Below are 24,901 nucleotides of genomic sequence, written 5' to 3'. Positions count from 1 at the left end.
CGTCTGGAGGACCACTTCGCCCGGCTTCGTTGAGGACTTCGGCCCGGTTGGGTGAAGACTTCTCAAGGTAGGGTGATCTTCAAGAGGTTAGTGTTAGATTTTTTTAAGGGGGGATTGGGTGGGTTTTAGAGTAGGGTTGGGTGTGTGGGTGGTGGGTTTTAATGTTGGGGGGTATTGTACTTTTTTTACAGGTAAAAGAGCTGATTACTTTGGGGCAATGCCCCGCAAAAAGCCCTTTTAAGGGCTATTTGTAATTTAGTATAGGGTAGGGCTTTTTATTATTTTGGGGGGCTCTTATTTTAATTAGGGGGATTAGATTAGGTGTAATTAGTTTAAAATTATTGTAATTATTTTATTATTTTCTGTAATTTAGTGGGGGGGGGTTTGGTACTTTAGTTAATTTAATTTTATTTAATTGTAGTTAATTGTAGTTAATGTAGGTAATTAATTTAATTATAGTGTAGTGTTAGGTGTAATTGTAACTTAGGTTGAATTTTTACAGGTAAATTTGTCTTTATTTTAGCTAGGTAGCTATTAAATAGTTAATAACTATTTAATAACTATTCTACCTAGTTAAAATAAATACAAAGTTGCCTGTAAAATAAAAATAAACCCTAAGCTAGCTACAATGTAACTATTAGTTATATTGTAGCTAGCTTAGGGTTTATTTCATAGGTAAGTATTTAGTTTTAAATAGGAACTATTTAGTTAATTGTAGTAATTTTATTTAGATTTATTTAAATTATATTTAAGTTAGGGGGGTGTTAGGGTTAGACTTAGATTTAGGGGTTAATAACTTTAATATAGTGGTGGCGGTGTAGGGGGGGCAGATTAGGGGTTAATAAATATAATGTAGGTGGCGTGTGCTCCGGGAGCGGCGGTTTAGGGGTTAAACACTTTATTTAGTTGCGGCGGGGTCCGGGAGCAGCAGGATAAGGGGTAATAACTTTAATATAGTGGCGGTGGTATAGGGGGCGGCAGATCAGGGGTTAATATGTATAATGTAGGTGACAGTGGGCTCCGGGAGCGGCGGTTTAGGGGTTAAACACTTTATTTAGTTGCGGCGGTGTAGGGGGGGCAGATTAGGGGTGTTTAGACTCTGGGTACATGTTAGGGTGTTAGGTGTAGACATTTACTATAGGAATCAATGGAATATCAGGCAGCAGCGAACATGAGCTTTCGCTGCTTTCAGTCTCCCATTGATTCCTATCGTATCCGCCGCCTCCAGGGCGGCGGATTGAAAACCAGGTACGCTGAGCCGGAAAAGTGGCGAGCGTACCTGCTAGTTATTTGATAACTAGCAAAAGTAGTCAGATTGTGCCGAACTTGCATTCAGAACATCTGGAGTGACGTAAGCATCGATCTGTGTCGGACTGAGTCCGACGGATCGTATGTTACGTCACAAAATTCTACTTTTGCCGGTCTGTAGGGTTTGATAACTAAGGCGAATCAGGCTCGCCACAAATACGCTGTGGAATTCCAGCGTATTTACGGTTGACAACTTGATAAATAGAGGCCTTTGTCTTTTGTACTTTTAAGTACGAATTTCTATGTGTTTTTTGTACATCAAGTGTACTTAAATTACGATTTACGCTATGCATATTTAGTTGTATTCCTGTTTAATTTACTTACACATTTTACATTTTTGATAAAATATGATTTCAGGTGAACAGTTTTGCTATAATTTTTGATGCACCTTAAAAATACAATTTTTCCTGCGTATTTATGTCTGAATGGTTAAATATTTCTTTTTATATGATTTTTATTTACATTTTCATTGTGCACTTTTGTAATGTATGCATGTCCTTCAAATACAAAAATGGAGTATATGCCCCTTAGCAAGACCCCCTGTTTTCAGGGTAAAAAGTGGCTTTAGATAATTCCACCAGGGAAAAAGAAGTACTGGCAAGTATTCTTAAAGGGACACTGAACCCAAATTTTTTCTTTCATGATTCAGATAGAGCATGAAATTTTAAGCAACTTTCTAATTTACTTCTATTATCAAATTTTCTTCATTCTCTTGGTATCTTTATTTGAAATGCAGGAATGTAAGTTTAGATGCCGGCCGTTTTTGGTGAACAACCTGGGTTGTCCTTGCTGATTGGTGGATGAATTCATTCTGAACAAAAAAAAAAGCTTAGATGCCTTCTTTTTCAAATAAAGACAGCAAGAGAATGAAGAAAAATGTATAATAGGAGTAAATTAGAAAGTTGCTTAAAATTGCATGCTCTATCTGAATCACAAAAGAAAAAAATTTGGGTTCAGTGTTCCTTTAAATAATCTCGCCAGCCCAGAGACCTTTAGTTAATCAAGCCCCTAGTTTTATGTTCTAAAATAAAGCAACAAGTGTAATAAGTTATAAAGCAAATTGTTCTAGATATTATTCCCATAACTTTTCCATGCAAATATTATATTCTGTTGTTGGTATTGATATTCATCTAAATCAACAAACTCCCAAACTTTGCGTCTCCACATAAATACTGTAGTTGTTTCTGTGCTTTTCCAATTTTTCACTTATTAAAATGTAGCGCTATTCACCATAATAGCGCTCCAATTTTTCACTTATTAAAATGTAGCGCTATTCACCATAATATGGAAGAGCTTCTGTGAGTGTGAGGAGGGAAATTTCAGGGGATTATTCAATAGCCATACAAATAGATCAATGGGACAAATAACTCCTAGAGCAGACTCTTTTGGTATATAGGACCAGATTTTGAATAGCCGGTTACACCATCTCTATATATGTCCCATGTTACTATCTACATGTCCACATGTCCAGTATTTATTGCTTTTATGAACAGATGGTGTAATCTGTGAGGAGTGAGGTACCATCCATGTAGCATTTTGTAATTAATCTCTAGCACGGCTGTAGATACAGATGAGTACATTGTACACTGTACTATAGTCTGCCCTTGTTAAAGTAAATTAATACGCAAAACTCAGTTCCACTGTTCCACACTGGATGGTAGATGACCCGTAGATTGTTGAGTTTATATTGTAAAGTGTATTTAACATAGGCAGCATAGCAATGTGACTGAACAGGTAACTATGCAATCTCCTATATGTAAACTAAATGGAAGCCCATAAAAAGCACATTTGTTGTAGTTCAGGGTGTGTGAGAATTTCAGAATTGTTTACAAGGAGATAAAGTGGTATATCCCTAAGTCCCATTACCCTTATTAGATTGGTTAAATCTTTTTCCAATAGAAAATTCATCATTATCAATTAAAGAAATTTGGGGAACAGGGTGAGAGGTAAGATAAGGATTTCTCTTGGTTAATTGCTCCCACAACATTTTATTATTAATTTGATTTATTGTGTAGCACCACAAAATTCCATAGCATTGGGTACAGAAATAGGGGTGTACAAAAACAAAGACTTGTAAGATACAAATAAATAATATACTAAATAAAATAAGTTAGCACAGGAGGATGAGGGCCCTGCTCCAAAGAGCTTACAGTCTACAAGTTTAGGCTACAGAGACTTAAGATTTGGGGTAGCTTGTCATATGGTTGTTGCAGCAGTGAGAAAAGGCAGTTTTGGTTAGGCTGAAGAGCAGTTAGAGGAGAGTTGGTTAGCCTCTCTGTATAGGTGGGTTTTCAAAGAACACCTAAAACTATACAAGGTTTGAGACAGTCTGATGGAGCAGGGTAGAGAGTACAAGAGGGCAGGAGCAGCGTGTGAGAAGTCTTGGAGGGGAGAGAGGGAAGTAGAATTCATAGGAGTGGAGAGACATAGGTCAGAGGTTGATCAAAGAGGGTGGGTCTTGGAGTATTTGGAGATGAGTGAGGAAATATAGTTGGGAGTAAGGTTGTTGAGTGCTTTATAGGTTAGGGTTATTTTTTTTAAATGTATTCTAAAGGGGATTCAGTGTAGTGACTGGCAGAGCAGAGCAGCTGATGTAGATTGGCGACTTAGGTGGATTAGTCTAGCTGAAGCATTCATGATAGAATGGGAAGAACATTTAAGAGTACGTTGCAGTGACAAAATGAGGCAATACATTTGTATTTTTGTGTCTGTCTGGGTACGAAAAGGGAGAATTCTGTAAATATTTCATAGGTGTGCACTGCAGGAATTAGTAAGTTTGCAATAATAATAATAAGGTGTGATGCGCAGCTGCAATTAGCAGCCTCCTAATTACCACAAATCATTTCTGAGCAAAGTGGATCTTAAAGAAACTTTTCCGATCATTGGTCTTATGAGTGCAGTATTTATGTGTAAATAAATTTAGTTTGAAGTCCTCGCTTGCCCCCACCACCCTTCTAACTATTGACCGGTCTCCTTACTTCCCTTTCCTTCCAAATTATTGGATTGACTGGATTTTCCTCTCCTGATATCTCTCCCTCTTTGCTCAACCAGATTACCAACTGTCTCTTGGATGTCCTCACATTACCTCCAACTCAGTCTGTCCAAAACTCGGCACCTGACATTTTTCTTTAAAATTCACGGTAGTGAAGGGGTTACGTGCAGAGTAATTCTAGAGCAGGTGAACTTCATAATAGCAGAGTAATTTCAGCCATAGAGGGTTTATGTGGGTCATCTTAAAATGACATAGTGGAACAAGAAATAGCTACAGGTATTGCATGTATAAGTCTTTTTACAAATTAAAAATAAATTAATTAAATTGTAGGCACCCTTTATTGTTTAGGAATTTCAGCCTATTTCTGGATTCCCTAGTATAGTGTGCATGTAAAGAAAACATTTTCTTGCATATACTGCTGCAGGAACAGAAATCACTCTCCTAGCCAAGTGCCTATTATGACATTGCATTTTGTTAATTGATAAAAAAAACTATAAAAATTTCTATATTTGGAAGCATCCTTACTTTACAGCATTTTTTCACACCTGCCTAGAACTTTTGAACAGTATTGTACATTGCAATATGAATTTTGTGTTTTGCGAAACAGCATTTTAGTGAGCATTGAAATGTTGTAGAATGCTCTTGTAGAATTCTTGAAGCCCTGACTTCCACAAGTAAACAGAAAAAGCGTTGAAACGATAAAATATAGATTATAGAAACAATATGCAAGCAAAGCATTTTTATACCTATGCTCAGGAGCATGCATATTTCAACACTATATAGCAGCAATGTTTGTAAGAATGTTCACACTTCTAAGCCTATAACATTGGCAAAACTCTCATGGATAGTAGGTTAGTGGTATGACTAGGCAAAAAGTCACAGCATTAGGGAGGGCCTACTTTGCTTCTCCTGAGCACAATGGGGGTACATCTTGAAAGACTGGAGTGGGTTTGCAGCTCCTCAAATCAGCACAAAGTATAAGAAGAACAAAGTAAAAAGAACTAGATCGGAAAGTTGATTTATGTTTTATTCATTTTCTTTGTAGCTGGCCGTTAAATTATTTTCTTTATTGGGTTCCTTCAGTTTACTAAACCACACATTTAACTGTTTATTAATCTGTTCTCTAATTTTTTTCTTTTATATTAGGCTATATAAAGAAATTACATTTTAATGGAGATATGTTTTGGATTGGTCTCAACCAGCTAAGTGAAGCTACTGGTTGGCAGTGGTCAGATGGAGCACCATTGTCTCTTGTGAACTGGAAATCAGGTACTTTTATTGATCTCTGTTGCAAATTGAATACAAGGAAATAAATTTGCGAGTTTACCTTCTCTGTCATATTGAAATGTTTATTAAAGTTAAAAAAAAAATGCTTACTTTCTCTGCATGTCATAACACCAGCAAGTTTTTAAAATATTAGTGGCTTTTATAAGCACCACCATTAATTTATGTTTAAATTTTTTTTTTTAACCCTTTGTGCCATTTGGACATAGGTACTACGTCACACAGTACTTTGCCAAGCCTATTGTCTTTATGTAGTACATGCATCCAACACAGAAAGTGCCTGTTGCAGTCCCTGCTTTCAGCTTAGACCGCGTGAGCCGCAAACAGGAGGCAGAAGGTGTTTATCATATGAAGCCAGATCGCTGATCATTACTGTTTGTATCACACTCTGTAACAATCATCCTTGGTGCCCAGTGGGTGGGAAGGAGGGAGGCAGGTTTCCCTACACTACAGCCGAGGAGAGAGGGCGAGGTTCCCTGCACTACAGAAAAATGTGAGGATGGGGTCCTACACTATAGAAAATTGTTTGGAGGGGGGACCCTACACTACAGAAAAAAGATGATCTTGGAGGGGGGAGTGTGAGGGGGGCATTTACACTACAGAAAAATAATTATTTATTTATTATAAAATATAATAAAAATAAAAGTTAATTTGTTACTGGCAGATTGGCTGCCATAAATAGATATGGCAGTGGGAGGGTAAGATAGCTGTTGGGGTGAGCATGAGAAGGGACCCCTGCACTACAGAAATAAAAAAATATAAAAACAAAAACCCCTAAACTGCATACTGGCAGACTGTCTGACAGTACATAACATGGTAGCGACCAGTGGAGGGGGGGAGTGAGGTGTTTGGGAGGGATCAGGGAGTGGGAGGTTAATCTCTACACTAACACAACAATTGTAGCTGATTAACCCCTTTACTGACAGTAATTTCAGAAGTGTGGTGCGCACCTGCAATTAGCAGCCTTCTAATTGTTAAAAAATAATGGCAAAGCCATTCATGTTTGCTGTTAAAAAAAAGGATCCCAGAGAAACGTTTGCAATCATTGTCTTATGACTGCAGTAGTTGTGTGTAAGTAATTTTAGTGTGAAACCCAAAGTTTACGAAAAAGTTATTGATTTTTTTTTATATTTAATTGTATTTGGGGGTCAAATAGTGGCATCAAATATACCAAAATGGGCCTAGGAAAATATTCTGGGTTGTCTACTTTAAAAATATATACAGTATAGTTTTCATATGTAAATAAAAACAAAAACAAAGGCTCTATTTCTATTTAAATGGAGTGATAGCAAAAATGCTAAACATTCAATTTATTGTTTAAAATCTAGAAGGGATTCAGAACTTCCATGTCTTCTAGTAGACTGTTCAAAAAATGATTTAGGTGTTGTAGAGTTCCTATTTCCTCCATACATTACAAATACAGATGCTTACAGTTTTATTCAGGAGCCAACAAGAAATATTAAAAAAAATGCTGCTACATATATTTTAGGAGCTAGACAATTAGTTTCTACTGGTTAGATGTAAAATCCTGGACTATGTGGCCTCCTAGGAACTATATTTGTCAAACACTGACCCAGAGGAACAGGAGATAATAATAATAATAATAATAATAATAATAATAATAATAATAATATGCAGATAATTACTGAGTAATGATGGTTACCTTCACATTTAGAATCCTACCCACTCCCCGTATACACAAAGGGCCTGAGGTCCCATTTTCAAAAAGGAGGGGAACTAGTGTTGGCCCCACCAACAGGACAGCCTTGCACATACTCCTATCACACTGTAGTGTGCAAGTTTTCATGTTCCACTCATTAGTAGATAATTTCTATATCAGCACTATGAAATGTGGTGGTGCTTTATGAACAAATATTGTTCCCTCTATGCTTCATGGTGTCACAGTCAATGATATAACCCTGTACACAATTAACTGCAGCCGGGCAATATAGAAGGGTCCGGAGCGGCAGTAGTGCTCAATAAGCAGTTGCTATACTGTGAACTGCATGGGTCAAGGAAGAAACTGCTAACTGAGCACAAACACTCCCGCTTCTTCTCAGTTGAAACACAATTGACTGCTGCTCCTGAGCCACCTGTACCGAATGGCTACCTGGTAAGTGCGTTGTGTTTCAATTTTCATATAGTGCTTTGTTAAATATTATAACAGTTTAAAAAAATCCTATCATATACAGTATATCTGTTTTCTAAAAACATTGGGCCCAATGATCAAAAACTCGCAGGCATGGAGAGAAATCATACAAACATTTTTTGAGTGACCACACCATACTGATGAGACTTCTTAGATCACATCGCTTGTGCGGAAATCTTTAGATGATCTGCCCTTTGTTAGATGGTCCCTAGACCCAGACCACTACAGCTCTGTCTGATCCTTTAAGAGTGAAGTTTGATGTTTTTCCTACAGAAAAGTTTTACATTTATAATAGTTTTAAATATCCATATACCACCTACCCTAGTGAGTGCGACCAACACAAAATAACTAAGATACATTAGCATGGCCATTCAGCTGTTCTTCAATGTATAATGAAAAATCAAGACTCCGAAAAGGGTTTAAGGGAGCCACAGAAAACTGCTGGTCCTGAGCAGACATGGCTGCTGCCCCAGTCAGCAGGGTTTATAGATAAGATTTTCTCTGTATTAATACAAATTTGGGGCATCCTAAATGAAATTGATTATTGGAGATCAACACATCTTTCTCAATTCAGAATTTTAAGTAGTTTTGAAAATATATCTAATATTTTATTGTTAGATTTGGTATTCTTTTTTACTTTCTAAATAAAGTACATCATTGTCAATAATCACTCAAAATATTTTTGACTTTCAGTTATTCATTTTTAGAGAAAATACACCCAAAATACCAGAATTTTAAATCCCTCCCAGAATCCTTCAGTCAATTTTTTTACTCCATCAAGGAGTGTGGTTAATTCAGAAGTGCTGACCCACATGTAGTTTAGAGGGGTTCTCTAACCAATACGAGACCAATCCCCCCTCCCAGAGTGCTTACGTGGACAGAGGAAAGAACAGGAGTTTCAGCCAGTCAGTGATTATCTTCTACCAGTGTGGAGATGCCACTAGCCTCCTAGGTGAAATGTGGGCATGCCCAACAATCCCCTGGTCTATACTGTGCTGCTCTTGAGTGAAACCTTTCCTGACCAGTTGCACTTTGCTTGCACTGCCTTAGATGGGTACATCTACTGAAAGCAATCTTTTGCAGCTAAGATGAGCACATGGCCTGCAGGCTTTAAGTATGGACATGTACACATGGTTCACATAGCTTGGGAACATAAACATATGCACCAAATAAATTATACAACACTTTTAGGTACTTTTATATACAATCTTAAAAAACTAGGTACAAGACTTGTGCAGCCACCAAAAATTTGTATCGTATTTATTTTTCTTCTTAAATGGAAAGAGTTCACAGCTGCATTCATTACTTTTGGGAATTAAGAACCTGGCCACCAGCAGGAGGCAAAGACAACCCAGCCAAAGGCTTAAATACTCCTCCCACTCCCTCATCCCCCAGTCATTCTTTGCCTTTCGTCCCAGGAGGTTGGCAGAGAAGTGTCATAATTTGTTTTTGTCTCTTATGGAGGGTATTGCTCTTTGGCATGAGACAGGGGTTTTAACTTTAAGTAGTCCTGTCAGTCTCTCAGTGAGAGCCTGGATGAAAGTTAGAGTCCGGAGATGCAGGAAGTTTCTTTCTGCGAAACCATCCTGACTCATATTAACAGCTCCTCAAGCAATCAGCGATGTCGAACTTCGCTCCGCTTCCTGCTTTCTTCTCTCAAGTCCATGGCGGATGCTACTATCCGTCACACTTGAAAGTCCGTGTTCCTGTTCCACGGCATTGATTCTGGTAAGATCGTTTCATTTTACTTTATTCAATGTACTGTAGTGTGAATGTTTCCCGTGAGACTAAGCTCCTTGCGGGTTTAACTATAACATAAGGGTCTTAGTGAGTCTCTTTTAGTATCTTGGAATCGAGGGTTAATATCTCCTGAGGGGTGTTATTCAACAGGGGGGTGGGGTTTATAATCATGTTTTGTTATGTGATTCAACCTACTTATGTGCGATGTTTACTGGGCTCGTGGTTTGAACATTGAGGCCTTTGGAAGTGACGCAGCCTTTTGGTTGGGCGCGCTTGTTTCGACTGTACAGTTCACCTTGTGTTCGGGCGTGGCTATGTTCCATTGTTCCATTTCTGCATTCCTGACCGTGTGGCGAAGGAGATTTTCTAGTCCGCAGGGGTCTGGTCACAGAAGGTGGTGAGTGCCCCAGCCATTGGGGGTGTCGGGTGCCCTTTTAGTTTTCACTACTTTAGTCCATATTTAAATATCCTCTATCCAGCTATAGAGGATTCTGATGCTGAGACTGTGTTAATTTCAGATTCAGTTACAGAGGATTCTGATACTGAGACTATTTTGATTTCTGATTCAGAGTCTGTGTCCGATGATGAATCCGGAGTGGCCTTATTGATGACTGTCAACCAGTTTTGTTCTGTATGCCATTTCAGAGAGCCTGGTTCCTCGGGCTCGTGGAATCAAGGGACTGCTGAGCCATCTGCCTCTGGGAGTCCTGTCCTCCGAGAGGCGAGTTCCCTACCAAATCATACTTCTGGATCCTCCATATGGGGTGGCGTGTTTCCAACGGAGGTTGCAGCACGTTTTCGCTTCCACATAATGTTGGCGATTATTCGTCTGCAGAGTCCAGACGTTTCTTTGAGAATGTGCTAGTGCCCTATTGTCCCGGGCCTTCCGCCTTGGGGAGGGCCTCTACAGTTCCCCGCGGGGGTTTCTGTCCCTGAGTGTTGTGCCTTCCGTTACAGGATTGCGCGCCTTTGCGTGTTGCTCAAACATGTTTTTCAGTTATTGAATGACCCTATCGTTACTAGTTACGGGGAATTTTAGTTTGATAATTCGAATGGTGCACCTCATTAGACATGTGGGGATGAAGTAATCTCCTGATTTTCATTTGTTGAGATCTTTCCCAGTTTTGTGAGATAGGGCTCCGTTTGGCTGGTTCTGCGGGTAGGCCTGTGTTTTTTGGGCATTAACCTCCGGGTTGCCTTATATTTTATTTATATCCGATGGGATGTCTTTTATTTGTTTTTGTTTCCTTCGGGAACCTTCTGGGATTGATACTCTTTTTTTACTTCTTCGGAAGTTGTTGGACATGTTAGTCCTCTGTTAAAAATGTCTGTTTTCTCTTTTTTTCCCCTACAAGGGAGAATTTAGCAGCTTGCCAGTTGGGACCCTAGGTGCAGGCTGGTCCTGTCGGGTTTGTTCGGTTTTGCGGCTGTTCAGACACTTGGCGCTGTTCTGCTCGGCTGGTTCGGTAGAATCGCAGAGTGTTCAGGTTATCATTGTTTTTCATGTTCAACTAAGTATTCAAGAGGACCTGTGGTTCCATGAGGTGGGAAGGATTGTTTCAGTCCATATAGCCTTCAGTCATAGATGACCCGGCAGGGGAGTTTTTCCACTGCGTCACTCTATCAGAACTTAGAGTTTCCTCCCCCATGTGGTGGAGGGTGGGAGGGCTTAATGCTGCTTACCACTATTGAGCGGTTTGGCCTTCGTTTCTAGGCCTCTGGATGTGTCCTTTTGGGGCTTGATCCAACAGCTTTTGCAGCATAGCTGTCTAGCATGCGGAAGGTTGCAGTTTGAAACCTGTTGCAGCTCTTGACAGCTTCCAGGTGTGCGCATAGCTGTTTCTTGTATATCTAGTTGCAGCTCTTACTCTTGACTGAGTTATAATAGGCCTTTGGGTCTTCTATTGCCTCCGGTTGAGTAGATCTCTTTTTAGGGATCTGTGCTTCCGGGTGATGGTTGTGCCCTGCGGGGACTTTTGTTTATTTTGGGGTTTTCCGGAGCTGGGTAGGCTTCGTGCCTTTCTCTTCCTTGTGTCCTCTGCTTGTGTGGATGTGTTAGCGAGACTAGTCCTGCTAGTAGGTTTTTTGAGACTCAGAGAAGTATCACCAAACAACTTCTAGCCTTGCCTCTTGGAGCGTTGGACTTTGGCTAGGGGTGGTTCCTCCCTTTGGTCGGAGCTTTTCGAGTTCTTTTTGCTATCTGGATTCTCTGGATATGCATCCATACCCTTGTGTCTGGCTGTTTGGCCAGTTGGGGTGTTTAGTTCTAGGGTAAGGTTTGCCTGAACTATTAGGTGCCCGCTGTTTTTCTCCCTGAGACTTCCGGTTGCCGATGCTCGGCTTGGCCTTTTTACTGACCCATTCTTGGGTGGTTTTGGAAGCTTGGATTTCAGGGCTGGTCGGGGTGTTCCACGGTAGTGAGAACTTGCGCTATGTCCTTGCTCCATCTACCTCACCTGGTCATGGTTGGCCAGGTCTTCTGAGTATTTTCTTTTACTCTTTTGCCACAGAGTGGCTCATGTCATCTATTGGTTAGCCATGTGGCTTGAGCCTCAAGGGTGGTTGGTTCATACCTAGCTGCTGGCGCTGGATGTCCAATTTCTGGTGCTCCTTAGGTTTGCATTCCTCTGGTCAGCTTGCCAGTGTTCCCATGGATTCCCTGCTCTGCAGGTGAATGGGTTGGCTGTGCCTCTACTTGGCAAGCTACTTGTAGGGGGGTCCTTTTCTAGGACATCTGTATTGGGAATTTCACTTCCCATTAGCCGGTGCATTTGGGCTTTGAGGACAGTTGTTGCCCTTCCGGTATAATCCCTTTTCTTTAGGGGATATTATCCTCACCATGGAGATTGAGTCCTTGCTTGGGGCTTCTCCTGGTTGGGAGGTGAAAAAGTGTGATTGGTTCCCCCTGGAGTCTTGCTGGCTCCAAGCAGGCTTGTTGGGCCTTTCTTTTGATAGCTTCTTAGTTCTATGTCCTTGTTGTCTGTTTCAGAGTCAAGTTGTACTTGTGCTCTGTGGGGATGGCTGTGCTATCCTTACGCTTGTTCCTGTACCTGTTTCAGGATTCTTTTGTTACCTTGTCTTGGATCCCGGAGGCTGGGTTGGTCCAGCTGAGTGTGGGTCAGGATGGCCGAGCGGTCTAAGGACCTGCGTTCACGCAGTCTCCTCTGTATGTGTGTGCTTGTTGAGTCTATCCTGTTAGCTTAGTCTGCTAGGGTATAGGTTTTCCTTTCAACTTGCTCGATTGATAGAAGAGGGTTTACTCTTTCTTCGGGTTCTGAGTGTATACTCTCCTTCTTGGGGGGCCTGGATTGAGGTTTATGTCTTCCCCATTTTAGGGACCTGTGTGTAGGTCCGGCGACGTGCCCTTTGTTAGGGGGTTGCTTTGCGGTCTGTTTCTTGCTTGACTTCTTCTTCTTCCTCGCAAGTATCCTCTGTGTCATCCTGTTGTGGACTCTGTTTTCTCAGACTTGGGGTTTTTCACCTGGGTGTATTACACACTTTTTTATGGTCTCATACCTTGGTATTCTGTGGCCAGACACTGGGAGAACTTGGCCTCTTCTTTGCATCCGTGCTTGCAGGATATTGGGGAGACGTCTGTTCTGTCTCTGTGCCCAGTCTTTTCCCGGGTTTTGCTTGGTATAGACGAGGTCTCCTTTCCCTGTTTGGGACCCTTTGGGTCTCTGTGAGCTGGGCTCACTCATGGAGGTGTTCCTTTTTGTATTAAGGGGACCTTTCGGTTTCCTTGGTTCTCCTTTGCCTTGTCCCCTTGGGGGTTTTGGCTGGTGTCTCCTTCATTTGTGGAGATGAGTGGTGGGGGACCGTTTGTTGGGCGGCGGTGTCTCCTGGAGGACTGTTGGCTCAGTTGAGTCCGTTTGCGGTCTCTAGTTTGGCTTCTGGACTAACTGTGAGTCAGTGTCTCTGGGGCTTTTCCTCTTAAAATTTTCTCAGCTTCGGACAAAGTGTTTTTTTTTATTGGGTAGAAGTTCAGGCCTGTTGCCCTCAGTATGGGCTGTCTATTGTACCCTCCCGTCTTGGAATTCAGTGTCCTCTATAGCTTGGGTATTGTTTTCCCAAAAGTACTGAATGCAGCTGTGGACTCTGTCCATTTAAGAAGAAAAACATAAATTATGCTTACCTGATAATTTCCTTTTCTTCTGATGGAAAGAGTCCACAGCTCCCCACGTGTAATTTTATGTGGGGTGTCCTTATATTCTTCTGGCACCCTTCACCCTGATATTTCTTCTACTGTTCCTTGATCCTCGGCAGAATGACTGGGGGATGAGAGAGTAGAAGGATTATTTAAGCCTTTGGCTGGGTTGTCTTTGCCTCCTCCTGGTGGCCAGGTTCTTAATTCCCAAAAGTAATGAATGCAGCTGTGGACTCTTTCCATCAGAGGAAAAGGAAATTATCAGGTAAGCATAATTTATGTTTTCATTGACTGCACTATTCGGTATTAGTTTAGTTTAAAGCAAAACAAATACTGAATATTCGTTAAACGTTTACATTGATTTTCATTAAAACAAATGTAAATGTTTAAAAGCTACAGGTGAAAAAGTTCACTTATAGCTTATACTTACCTTCATCTCGCTGAAGAGCTGTGCAAACCTGGTCCTGTTCTTCACAGAGCCCCAACCACGCTAATAGGGGATTTAGTGCTGAAGGTAAATATTAAACCCTAAATAAAAAAGTTTTAAGGAAACCAATGAATACTGATGAATTTTATCAGTATTTTTTTTTTATTATAAATTATGTTGGAGCATTCAGGGCCAGATTATGAGTGGTGTGCTTTTACTAGTGAGTGATATTAGATTTATAGCGGGTGTTTGCACGCGTTGGAAGTAGTGTGCGTATTGCGAGTTTTTAAGTAAACTTTAGCTCATCAGGGATATCCCTTTTGAGTGGCCTGTCTTAATTACCCTGCATAGAAGAGAGGTACATTGGAATCAGAAATTTCCTCCTCTGAGGAAGATTTTTCACAAACGCAGGACCTCACTGTTGAAGAAGTGGCAGGAAATGTGTCCTTTTTATTTCTGGTGTGAGTATATACATGCTCTATTTCGGAAAGTTTTACTGGCTTTGGACATAGAGGATCCTACTCCTACTACAGACAAGCAAACAGTAAAATAGATATACATATCCCCAGACATATTCCCACTTCATTCTGTGAAATTGGTATGAAGCAGTATCCACTCTTGCAAGGAGAACTACAATCCCTTTAGAGAATAGCACATCTTTCAATAATTCCATGTCTCATGTGCCTCGATATCCCTTAAAGGCCAAAGCCTTCTTGTCTTATCTAAAAGACCTGAAAACAATAGGAGTGATTACTCCAGTTCCAGTTGTGGAACTGAATCGTGGGTTCTACTCCAATCTGTTCATAGTTCAAAAGAAGGTAGCTACTTTATGGCCTATGTTGGATTTTATAACCCTCAACAAATTTCTGAAAGTACCAATTCCCAAAATGGAGACAATTTGCATTATACTCCTTTTAGTGTAGTTTATGTCTTCCATCAACTTAAAAGATTCCTATTCACATATCCCTTTTCACAGGGATTATGTTTAGTTTCTGAAATTTGCCTTCATAGACAGCCACTAGCAATTTATGGTGCTTTCCCTTGAATCTAGCAATCACAAGTCTTTACTAAAGTTCTTGGAGCTCTATTGATTGTTATGCAAGCTCAATGAATTTCTGTAGCTCTGTACCTAAACGACTTTTCGATTCAGTCACCTTCTCTCCAGTTGGTGAGGGACCACACACAGAGAATTCTTCTGCAGCTATGCAATGCATGGTTGGAAAAGGATCCTACCAAAGAGCTTCTTATCTCCTCAAACTTTGTATCCTTCCTGGGGGGCCATAGTAAATTCTATGAGACTTGTAAAATAAAATCCTCCTCAAACTTTGTATCCTTCCTTGGGGGCCATAGTAAATTCTATGAGATTTGTAAAAAAAAAAAAAAAAAAAAAAAGAAACTCAAGGTGGCTCAATGCGTGGAAGTGTTAGGCCTCATGGTATAATGCAGTTCATTTTGCCAGATTCCAACTGCGGCCTCTCCAATTGAGGATGTTGCAATAATGGAACAGAGATTTTAAGGATTTGTCTCAGTAGATCCTATTGGACTTCAAGACAATGCAGTCTCTGACATGGTGGCAGATTCACCAACCCGTTCTTCAAGAGGCCTACTTTCTCTTGCCAATGTGATTTGTGATGACCACTGATGCTAACCTGACAGGCTAAGGTGCTGTATTAAAGTCCCAGAGTGTGCAAGGAGTATAGTCTCCTCAGGAGTCAAGGTTTCCAATCAATATTTTAGAACTCAATTTTCTGGGCCATCTAGAATCCTTTCTTAAGTTGCAATCCGGTACTGTCACAGCAGTGGGTTACCTAAATCATCAAGTTGAAATGCAAAGATCCTTGGCGAAGTAGCCCACATTCCAAAGCCATAATTGCATAATTTCAGCTATCCACATTACTGTCAGGGTGCCAGGAATCAGACTGAGACGAGAAGTGCAAAAATAATCACACCTTTATTAATAACAAAGAAATAATAAAAAGTCCACAAGTCAAATAACAAGCCAGGAGTCAAAGCCAGAGCTGGTAGTCAGATGAGCTGAGTCAGGAGCCAAAGCGAGTAGTCAGACGAGCCGAGTCAGGAGCCAGGAGGGACGTCAGACTGCCAGGTAATACACAGGAACAGGAACTAACAAACAGGTCTGAGACAACGCAAGGGCAAAGCATACTGAACAGAGGCCCTTTAAATAAAAAGTGATGACGTCACAATACTGAGACTGCAACCTGTCTCACACGGATGATGTACACCAGTCCGACCATAAGAGGGCATGCAGGAAATGAGCAGCATCAGACACTCTGCACCAGATTCAGTAAGAGGTAAGTAAAATGGCTGCCAGCAGCACATGGCAAACAAAGTAGGGAAAAAACCCTGACAATTACAGAATTGAATAATTGGAAAGGTGACTTTCTAAGCCACCAGTACCTTCTCTTGGAGTAATGGTCTTTGAACCAGAAGGTGTTTGACCAAATCGTGAGAAGTTAAGGCACAGCAGACATAGACCTCATGCCCTCTCCACTTAAAAACCAAGCTTCCCTGGTGTTGTGCTAGGTTTCGAGATCAGGCAACTCTCATAGATGCCTTAGTAGTATGTCCCAGGTCGTTCAACCTGATGTACATCTTTTCTCTATTTGTGTTTCTACCCAGGGTTGTAGCCAAGATCAAACAGGAACAAGCATCAGTAATTCTGATTGCTCCAGCATGGAATTGTTATGCGGATCTGATTCAGATGTCCTCACTCCAACTATGGCAAATTTCTTTTAGAAAGGACATTCTTTCTCAAGACCCCTTTTATCATCAGGATTTCAAAGTGCTAAATTTGACGGCATGATGATTGAACGCCTAATCCTGCCCAAAGGGTTATCTGATTAAGTTATTCATACCATGATTTGGGAAAGGAAACTTGTGACCAGGCACATATAACACAATGTTTGTGAAACCTTTTTTTTCCTGGTGTAAGGTTAGAAGATACTTTTTGAATTCCTAGAGTGCTACAATTCTTACAGGATGGTCATGGAAAAGGCTTATCAGACAATCCTCTTAAGGGTCAGATATTGGCTTTGGTGATCTTGAATCACAAGAAGATCACTAAGCTGAACGAGTATCCAAAGCAGCCGCTCCAAACTCACCAACGTGACTAGTGGTCTCTGGCTTCAGGTAGTGACGTCAAACGCCAACCAGCATAAGTCTTCAGTGTACACAGGCAGGGTGCAAAAAGCCGGAAAAAAAGCAGTGAACCAAACTGCAACTGACTTGAAGTAAGAAATAGTACTGGCTGCACAACAGTGGTATTAATTTTTATTATTTATTTATTGGCACAAATTACATGACAATACAAGCAACGGACAGAGTCACAGTCTGAAGTGTTTCCCTCCCCCTAGCGGCGCCTAATCATGGTCTTGACAAACAATTATTGTCTTGAAAGCTACGGCAGCTACCTTAGTAGCCTGGCATAAAGCCTTGAATCGCAAAACATATTTGGTGGCAGGGAAGACTGTCCTTAAGGGTGTTACTAATCATTCCACTAGAGCAGTTTCCACATGTTGGGCCTTCAGGAATAAAGCTTACATTGAGCAAATTTGTAAAGCAGTTACTTGGTCTTCTTTACATATTTTTACAAAATATTATCACTCTTCAGAGAATGCTTTTGGCAGGAGAGTTCTGCAGTTTGCTGTGTTTGTTCAGCAACATACCTTCCTTAATTGTTTTCCAAACCCTTTTCATGGTGGTCTTGTGGACTTCACTACTTGAAAATAATTTCCCACATTAGATGTCTCGTGGATTCTCACCATCTTTTAAAAGAAAACAATATTGATGTTTACCCGATAAATTAATTTATTTCATGATGGTGAGATTCCATGAGACCCATCTTTATTTTTTTGTACAGTTGGCAGCAGTACCAGTTTGTACTTACCCTGCTTTATCTTTCCTGCTTCTCTGTTTTACTCCTTTCTCTTGGCAATATCTATTACTGAGGGATTCAGGAAGAGTGGTAGAGATTAAAAGCACTGGTATGTTGGGTGGTATTTCCTCCTACTGGACTGGAGTTTAATTCCACATGTGATGGCTTGTGGACTCTCAACATCAGAGAATAAATTAATTTATCAGGTAAGCATAAATTGTGTTTTTTTCTATTATGTTCTATTATTTTTCTCCACTGAAGCTTGTATTTTTCTTCCCTCCGTATTCTAACGAGATGTTGTATGGCTCTCATTATTTGTTGGTTTGTTGATGGAGCCATCTTCAGGTTTTAAGTTTAAAAATTATTTTGAGAACTATTAACATTTCTCATGCTAATGAGAGAAACAATATTTAACAGAATAACCAGCTCATAGGTATATGAGAATAAAAGACCACAGTTTTTTTTATCTTCTACATTAACATTTTGTTTAAGCACTACAGTTTCTTAGTGTGTGCATGGATTAACAAAATACTCTATAGTCTTTAATATCACCCAAACTAAACTATCTCTGCTGCCACCACTTATGATTATTATATGGGAAATGCTAAGGAAAACCCAGACTTATAGATTTTTAAAAAAAAAACACAATTTGGCAAATATCTAATAAAAACACAATACTGTTATATTTGTCTGTTTGGTAGCAAGGTTTAAATATTAGACACAAGCAAAACTTAATAAAGGAATATTTATTATGAACAAAAAGGTCACAGTGCATGTACATAAAAAAGAAATAATAAACAAAGCAAACAGTTTAAAATAAAAAAAGGAGAACATTTCAGGACCTAATACTGTACCAGTATTCCCAAGAGAGGTTGAAAGGAGAAAATGGTCACTCACACTATAACACAAGTTTCCTGGCAAGTACCCTTTCAGTGAGGAGGGAAGGAATGTAGCCATCCCTTTTATGGAACCATACACTTATAATTAAGCATATGAGTATTATTTTGATACCAAAAATATCAAGACTCCTGTTTGAATATAATGCAAAGTTACCTTTAATTGACCCCAGGACTGTGTCTTGACAGAAGACGCTGTGTCTCTGTGTTGACAGGTTGGCCTATAAATATCGTAGTGAGAAGGATGAATTGCCCTTTGTATCTGGTTGTACTAGATGCAGGCAAGAAAAGTCACCTAAAAAGTTTCTTTTTATACAGTGTTAAAAAAACAGTTGTAAAAAGCAACATGGAAATACAGGACACACAGACAAATAATGAACTCATGACATCTTGAAATCATGAGGTTTTCATGGCATGGAGCAAGTAATTTACTTTCACCCATGGCTGACAATTTTATGCAGGAAACTGGGATTCTAGAAAGTGCAGTCTGCTTAAGTGCAATTATTTGCACTTAAGCAGACTGCGCTTTCTAGATTCCCACTCTGTTACTTTCATAGGGTTTTGGGAGATCCCTATTTTGATCTTGAGAGCTTGTGTAAATTCTTTTTTCTTGGCGCTGGTCATATATTTTTGTTTAACAGTTTTATGCAGCCTGCATTCCATCTGTTTCTTGCTTCGGGATCCATTTTGGCCTATTTTCATCGAGCTGAAATGTGGCAATCACTGTTGAAAAGATCATAATTGTGCACAGTGATATGTTTTGAGCTACTACACATCGTTGTGTTTGGTGAGGTTGCGTCACACCAAGGTCATACAATGTGAGAGCCAAAAAACATAATATATACTGTATATTTATAAAACAGACAGGCCATTCTAGCAGGCAACAAGTTCTAGTTGCCATGGTGACCTGGTGCCTGGTATTTGTGAGACCTCTAACAGCTATAATGATTTAAAGTTGGTGTCTGTACAGATCCTTAAGGGAACATTAAACACCTTGTAATTACAAGACATTTCAGTCTAAACCCACCATTCGCCTTAAGAGCCAATCTGAGCTTGAGTCGGTAGACAACAAAGCTAGCCATGGTCATATTAGTATGAAATGCATTGTTTTTCAGTTGTGTTCAATTAAAGCCAATTAGGGAAAGATATGTAGCGGTGTTAAAACTTGAACTGCACCATGCTGACCTATCAAGACTGAGAATTAGACATAGCTAAACATTTGATATAAAAAATGCAAGGTGTTTAATGTCCCTAAAACAAAGCCTATTTTTAAGTGTTTTCTAATGTTTTTTCAACCAAAAGAACCCATTTGACACTTTTAATTGAGACTCACCAACTATATTTCAGTCAATCCGGAAACACCCTTACACTGGTTTTCAGATTATTTTTAGATTTACTTTATAGCATCATTAACCATGTTTACCACCACAGCATATCTTAGCTGGTTGTGTGGCTTTTTATAATGAGTTTGTACATGCATAATCCTTTTAAACTACATTTACAAAAAAAGCCCACATAAAAAACTCTGTTCGAGGTCTGTGCAGAGTAAAAAATCTTTTTCCGTAGTATCATTTTTTCACCATCCCTTGCTGCTTTCTGACTCTTCTCTGGCATTTTACAACTTTTATACGGATGTTCCACCTGTTTTTTATTCCTTATGGCTGATATATTTCAAATTATCCACACAATAGTATCATTTGACTTAATATCTGGCCTATAGTGTCTAGGAAATAGTAAGAGTGTGAAAATGACTTGAGAAAGAAACGAAGTAGGATACCTATTATCACCGGCATGTTCTATGGAACTCTAAGTACACTTAGTGAATGTCAGCGACTTTAATCTGAATTTTGAATTATTAATGCCTATATGCTACACCTTTTGTTGCATTTATAGGTAGATCATAACACCAAACATGGTGGTAAAGTTATTGTAGACTGCTTATCGTTGTGTCTTATTTATTGTTGAGATTTTTAAAATTAAACCTAAAAATAACCAACATTTTTATATTTTTTCATACCATTTCTAATTTGAAAGAAATGTGGAAATATTACCAAACCCAGTGTGAGTCTGATTGGACACCCTACAACCGTTACTGCTACAAACTCAATAAGCAAGAGTATACTTGGGAGGCTGCATCTGATTCCTGCCATGTCAATGGAAGTGAACTGATAAGTGTGACCTCGTTGGCACATGTAGAGTTTGTACTCAGCCTGCTTAAAGATGGTAGGTATGGGTATACATTAACGGCACAGTCAAAATTGAAATGAACATCAGTGCATTTCAATTTTGAATATAATAATTTTTTCAATACATATGTGTAAGGAAAATTGCTTCTAAGAAAATATATCACTATTTAAATGATAACTTTTACTGTGCAATTGCTTGGGAAGGATAAATCAATCAATTCAAACACTGCATCTTCTCAGCTGACTGTGGCTTGTATTACATCTAATCTGACACAATTAAGTATTTGCAGTCTTGGAATTGATGGTGAGTTAAAATAATGTAACTATATTATTATATGATTATTATTAGTGTTATTATCTTTCGGCTAGATTTAGAGTTCTGCGGCCAAAGGGGTGCGTTAGCTACGCGTGCTTTTTTCCCCCCGCATCTTTTAAATACCGCTGGTATTTAGAGTTCACAGAAGGGCTGCGTTAGGCTCCAAAAAGGGAGCATATAGCATAATTTACCGCCACTGCAACTCTAAATACCAGCGGTGCTTACGGACGCGACCAGCTTCAAAAACGTGCTTGTGCACGATTTCCCCATAGGAAACAATGAGGCAGTTTGAGCTGAAAAAAACCCTAACACCTGCAAAAAAGCAGCGTTCAGCTCCTAACGCAGCCCCATTGTTTCCTATGGGGAAACACTTCCTAAGTCTGCACCTAACACCCTAACATGAACCCCGAGTCTAAACACCCCTAGCCTTACACTTATTAACCCTTAATCTGCCGCCCCCGCTATCGCTGACCCCTGCATATTATTTTTAACCCCTAATCTGCCACTCCGTACACCGCCGCAACCTACATTATAACTATGTACCCCTAATCTGCTGCCCCTAACACCGCCGACCCCCGCCTCACTCCCGCCTCAAAAACCCTATAATAAATAGTATTAACCCCTAATCTGCCCTCCCTAAGGGAGACACCTATCTTCAAGTATTAACCCCTAATCTGCCGACCGGACCTTGCCGCTACTCTAATAAATGTATTAACCCCTAAAGCTAAGTCTAACCCTTACCCTAACACCCCCCTAAGTTAAATATAATTGAAATCTAACAAAATAAAATAAATCTTATTAAATAAATGATTCCTATTTAAAGCTAAATACTTACCTGTAAGATAAACCCTAATATAGCTACAATATAAATAATAATTATATTGTAGCTATTTTAGGATTTATATTTATTTTACAGGCAACTTTGTATTTATTTTAACCAGGTACAATAGCTATTAAATAGTTAATAACTATTTAATAGCTACCTATTTAAAATAAATACAAAATTACCTGTAAAATAAATCCTAACCTAAGTTACAATTAAACCTAACACTACACTATCAATAAATAAATTAACTAAACTATCTACAATTAAATACAAATAAATACACTAACTAAAGTACAAAAAATAAAAAAGAACTAAGTTACAAAAAATAAAAAAATAATTTACAAACATTATAAAAATATTACAACAATTTTAAGCTAATTACACCTACTCTAAGCCCCGTAATAAAATAACAAAGCCCCCCAAAATAAAAAATGCCCTACCCTATTCTAAAATAAAAATTGTAAAGCCCTTTTACCTTACCAGCCCTTAAAAGGGCCTTTTGCGGGGCATGCCCCAAAGAATTCTGCTCTTTTGCCTGTAAAAAAAAACATACAATACCCCCCCAACATTACAACCCACCACCCACATACCCCTAATCTAACACAAACCCCCCTTAAATAAACCTAACACTAAGCCCCTGAAGATCTTCCTACCTTGTCTTCACCACGCCGGGTATCACCGTTCCATCCAGAAGAGGGTCCGAAGTCTTCATCCTATCGGGCAAGAAGAGCTCCTCCAGAGGGTCCAAAGTCTTCATCCTATCGGGCAAGAAGAGGACATCCGGACTGGCAAACATCTTCATCCAGGTGGCATCTTCTATCTTCTTCCATCCGGCGCGGAGCGGGTCGATCTTCAAGCAGCCGACGCGGAGCCATCCTTCCTCACCGTCGTCCTAAGTCTGAATGAAGGTTCCTTTAAGGGACATCATCCAAGATGGCGTCCCTCGAATTCCGATTGGCTGATAGGATTCTATTAGCCAATCGGAATTAAGGTAGGAATAATCTGATTGGCTGATGGAATCAGCCAATCAGATTGAAGTTCAATCGGATTGGCTGATCCAATCAGCCAATCAGATTGAGCTTGCATTCTATTGGCTGTTCCGATCAGCCAATACCAGCGTTAGGACCCCCTAACGCTGGTTTTGACGGCTAACGCAGAACTCTAAATCTAGGCGTTTATTTGCTCTAACATATTCTATAGCACTATACAGTGAGCGCATTAAATAAACATAAGATAGGTATGAGCCATCTGTGACAGAATTAGATGTTCTTGCTCTGTAAATTGTTAACAATAAAATAAGTAATACGTAATAAATAATGACTGACTCAATGTAAAAAAGACAAACTAATTTCCATTTATACTAATTCATTCTTTGTTCTTTGTAGAAAATTCAAGTGAGGCCTGGATTGGGCTGAGTTCCAAAAATAGGAGCCCTTCTATTTTTCAGTGGTCAGATGGCTCTTCAGTTTCTTTCACTGACTGGCATAAGCATGAGCCCAATGTCACTCAACTACATGATGGACTCTGTGTAGCAGCACAAAGAACTGTAAGTTAATCTTTTCTTTCTAAATATATTTTTTCTTTTAATCTGTAGTTTTCAGATTGCTCTTTATAAATAACCCAGTTTATTTTTACTTCAGATTTTTATTTTATCATGTGTGTCTTATTTCCTGTCTTATCTGAACTCAACAACACTAAGGGATTGATTTATGAAGATGCAGGTGGACATACACTGTCGGCATTTATCTTTGCACAAGCATTTTGTGTGAAAATGCTTGTGCAATGCCTCCCCCTGAAGATTCACGGCCAATCGGCTGCTGGCAGGGGATGTTAATCACCCCGATCGTATCCAATCGGAATGATTGCTGTTCGCCACCTCAGAGGTGGCGGAGGAGTTAAGGAGCAGCGGTCTTAAGCTTCTTAACTTATGTTTCGAGCAAGCGATGTCTTCCCTGTGTTATAGCTAAGAAAAAGAGAGAAGAAAAGCAAACAATAGTGTAATATTGCCACAAATCTTTTATACGAATACAGTGAAGGTGCCAAATCTTTCCTTACATGAACCAGAGCACAACCTGCTTGTATAATTACAGGCTCATCCGTAGCCACTCCTTAGCAAGTTCCACTCACAGCCAGCACAAGATATGAGGATAAGAAATGTATTCCAATATGTTAAAACATAATATAAAATATTATAAAAACAAATATAATTCTAAAAAGGGACTAGGTACATAAAACTCCCAACATCAAGAACAACCTGAATAGGAAACGAACCATCGCTATGTTAATTGTTCCAGAAAAATAACGACATATTTTTACAAATGTCATAAAGAATGCTGATGTATATAGCTAACTTTAGTTACTTACTGTGATTTGTAGTCATCTCATGTATGAATGTCCATATTTTCCACAGGCCCTCATCAGTTGTAGTAAAATGCTAATATGAAAAAAACTCTATTTTTATTTTGAGAAACTATGTTCAGTTCAGTTTGATATACAGCAAATACTTTTTTTCCTATTTTGTTTTCTCAGGATGGAAGATGGAAAGTTAAAAACTGTGCTGAAAAAATGTATTTCATTTGTAAGAAAGAAGGTCAAACTGATGTGGAGCACATAAAAAAGGAGCTATGTAAAGAGGTATATTTTTTTGAGATTTTCTAGATTTTCTCCATTTAAGAGACACTCAAGTCAAAATAAACTATTATGATTTAAATAGAGCATGTAGTTTTAAAAAAACT

At 39.4% G+C, this 24,901-nt stretch overlaps 1 protein-coding gene across 1 annotated transcript in view; it reads left to right on the top strand.

The window, feature by feature from the left end:
• The window catches only part of PLA2R1 (phospholipase A2 receptor 1), a 528,401-nt gene that overhangs the window by 51,770 nt on the left and 451,730 nt on the right, over positions 1–24,901 (top strand). Inside the window, exons 5-8 of the mRNA XM_053698351.1 lie at positions 5,447–5,569; positions 20,873–21,061; positions 23,552–23,712; positions 24,696–24,800. Coding sequence (XP_053554326.1) covers positions 5,447–5,569; positions 20,873–21,061; positions 23,552–23,712; positions 24,696–24,800 — 578 coding nt within the window. The remainder of the gene's footprint in view (positions 1–5,446; positions 5,570–20,872; positions 21,062–23,551; positions 23,713–24,695; positions 24,801–24,901) is intronic.

The sequence above is a fragment of the Bombina bombina genome, chromosome 1 (genome assembly GCF_027579735.1).
Source record: "Bombina bombina isolate aBomBom1 chromosome 1, aBomBom1.pri, whole genome shotgun sequence".
NCBI classification, from domain to species: domain Eukaryota; kingdom Metazoa; phylum Chordata; class Amphibia; order Anura; family Bombinatoridae; genus Bombina; species Bombina bombina.
The sequence above is the reverse complement of the archived record's forward strand: the minus strand, read 5'-3'. Positions and strand labels throughout refer to the sequence as shown.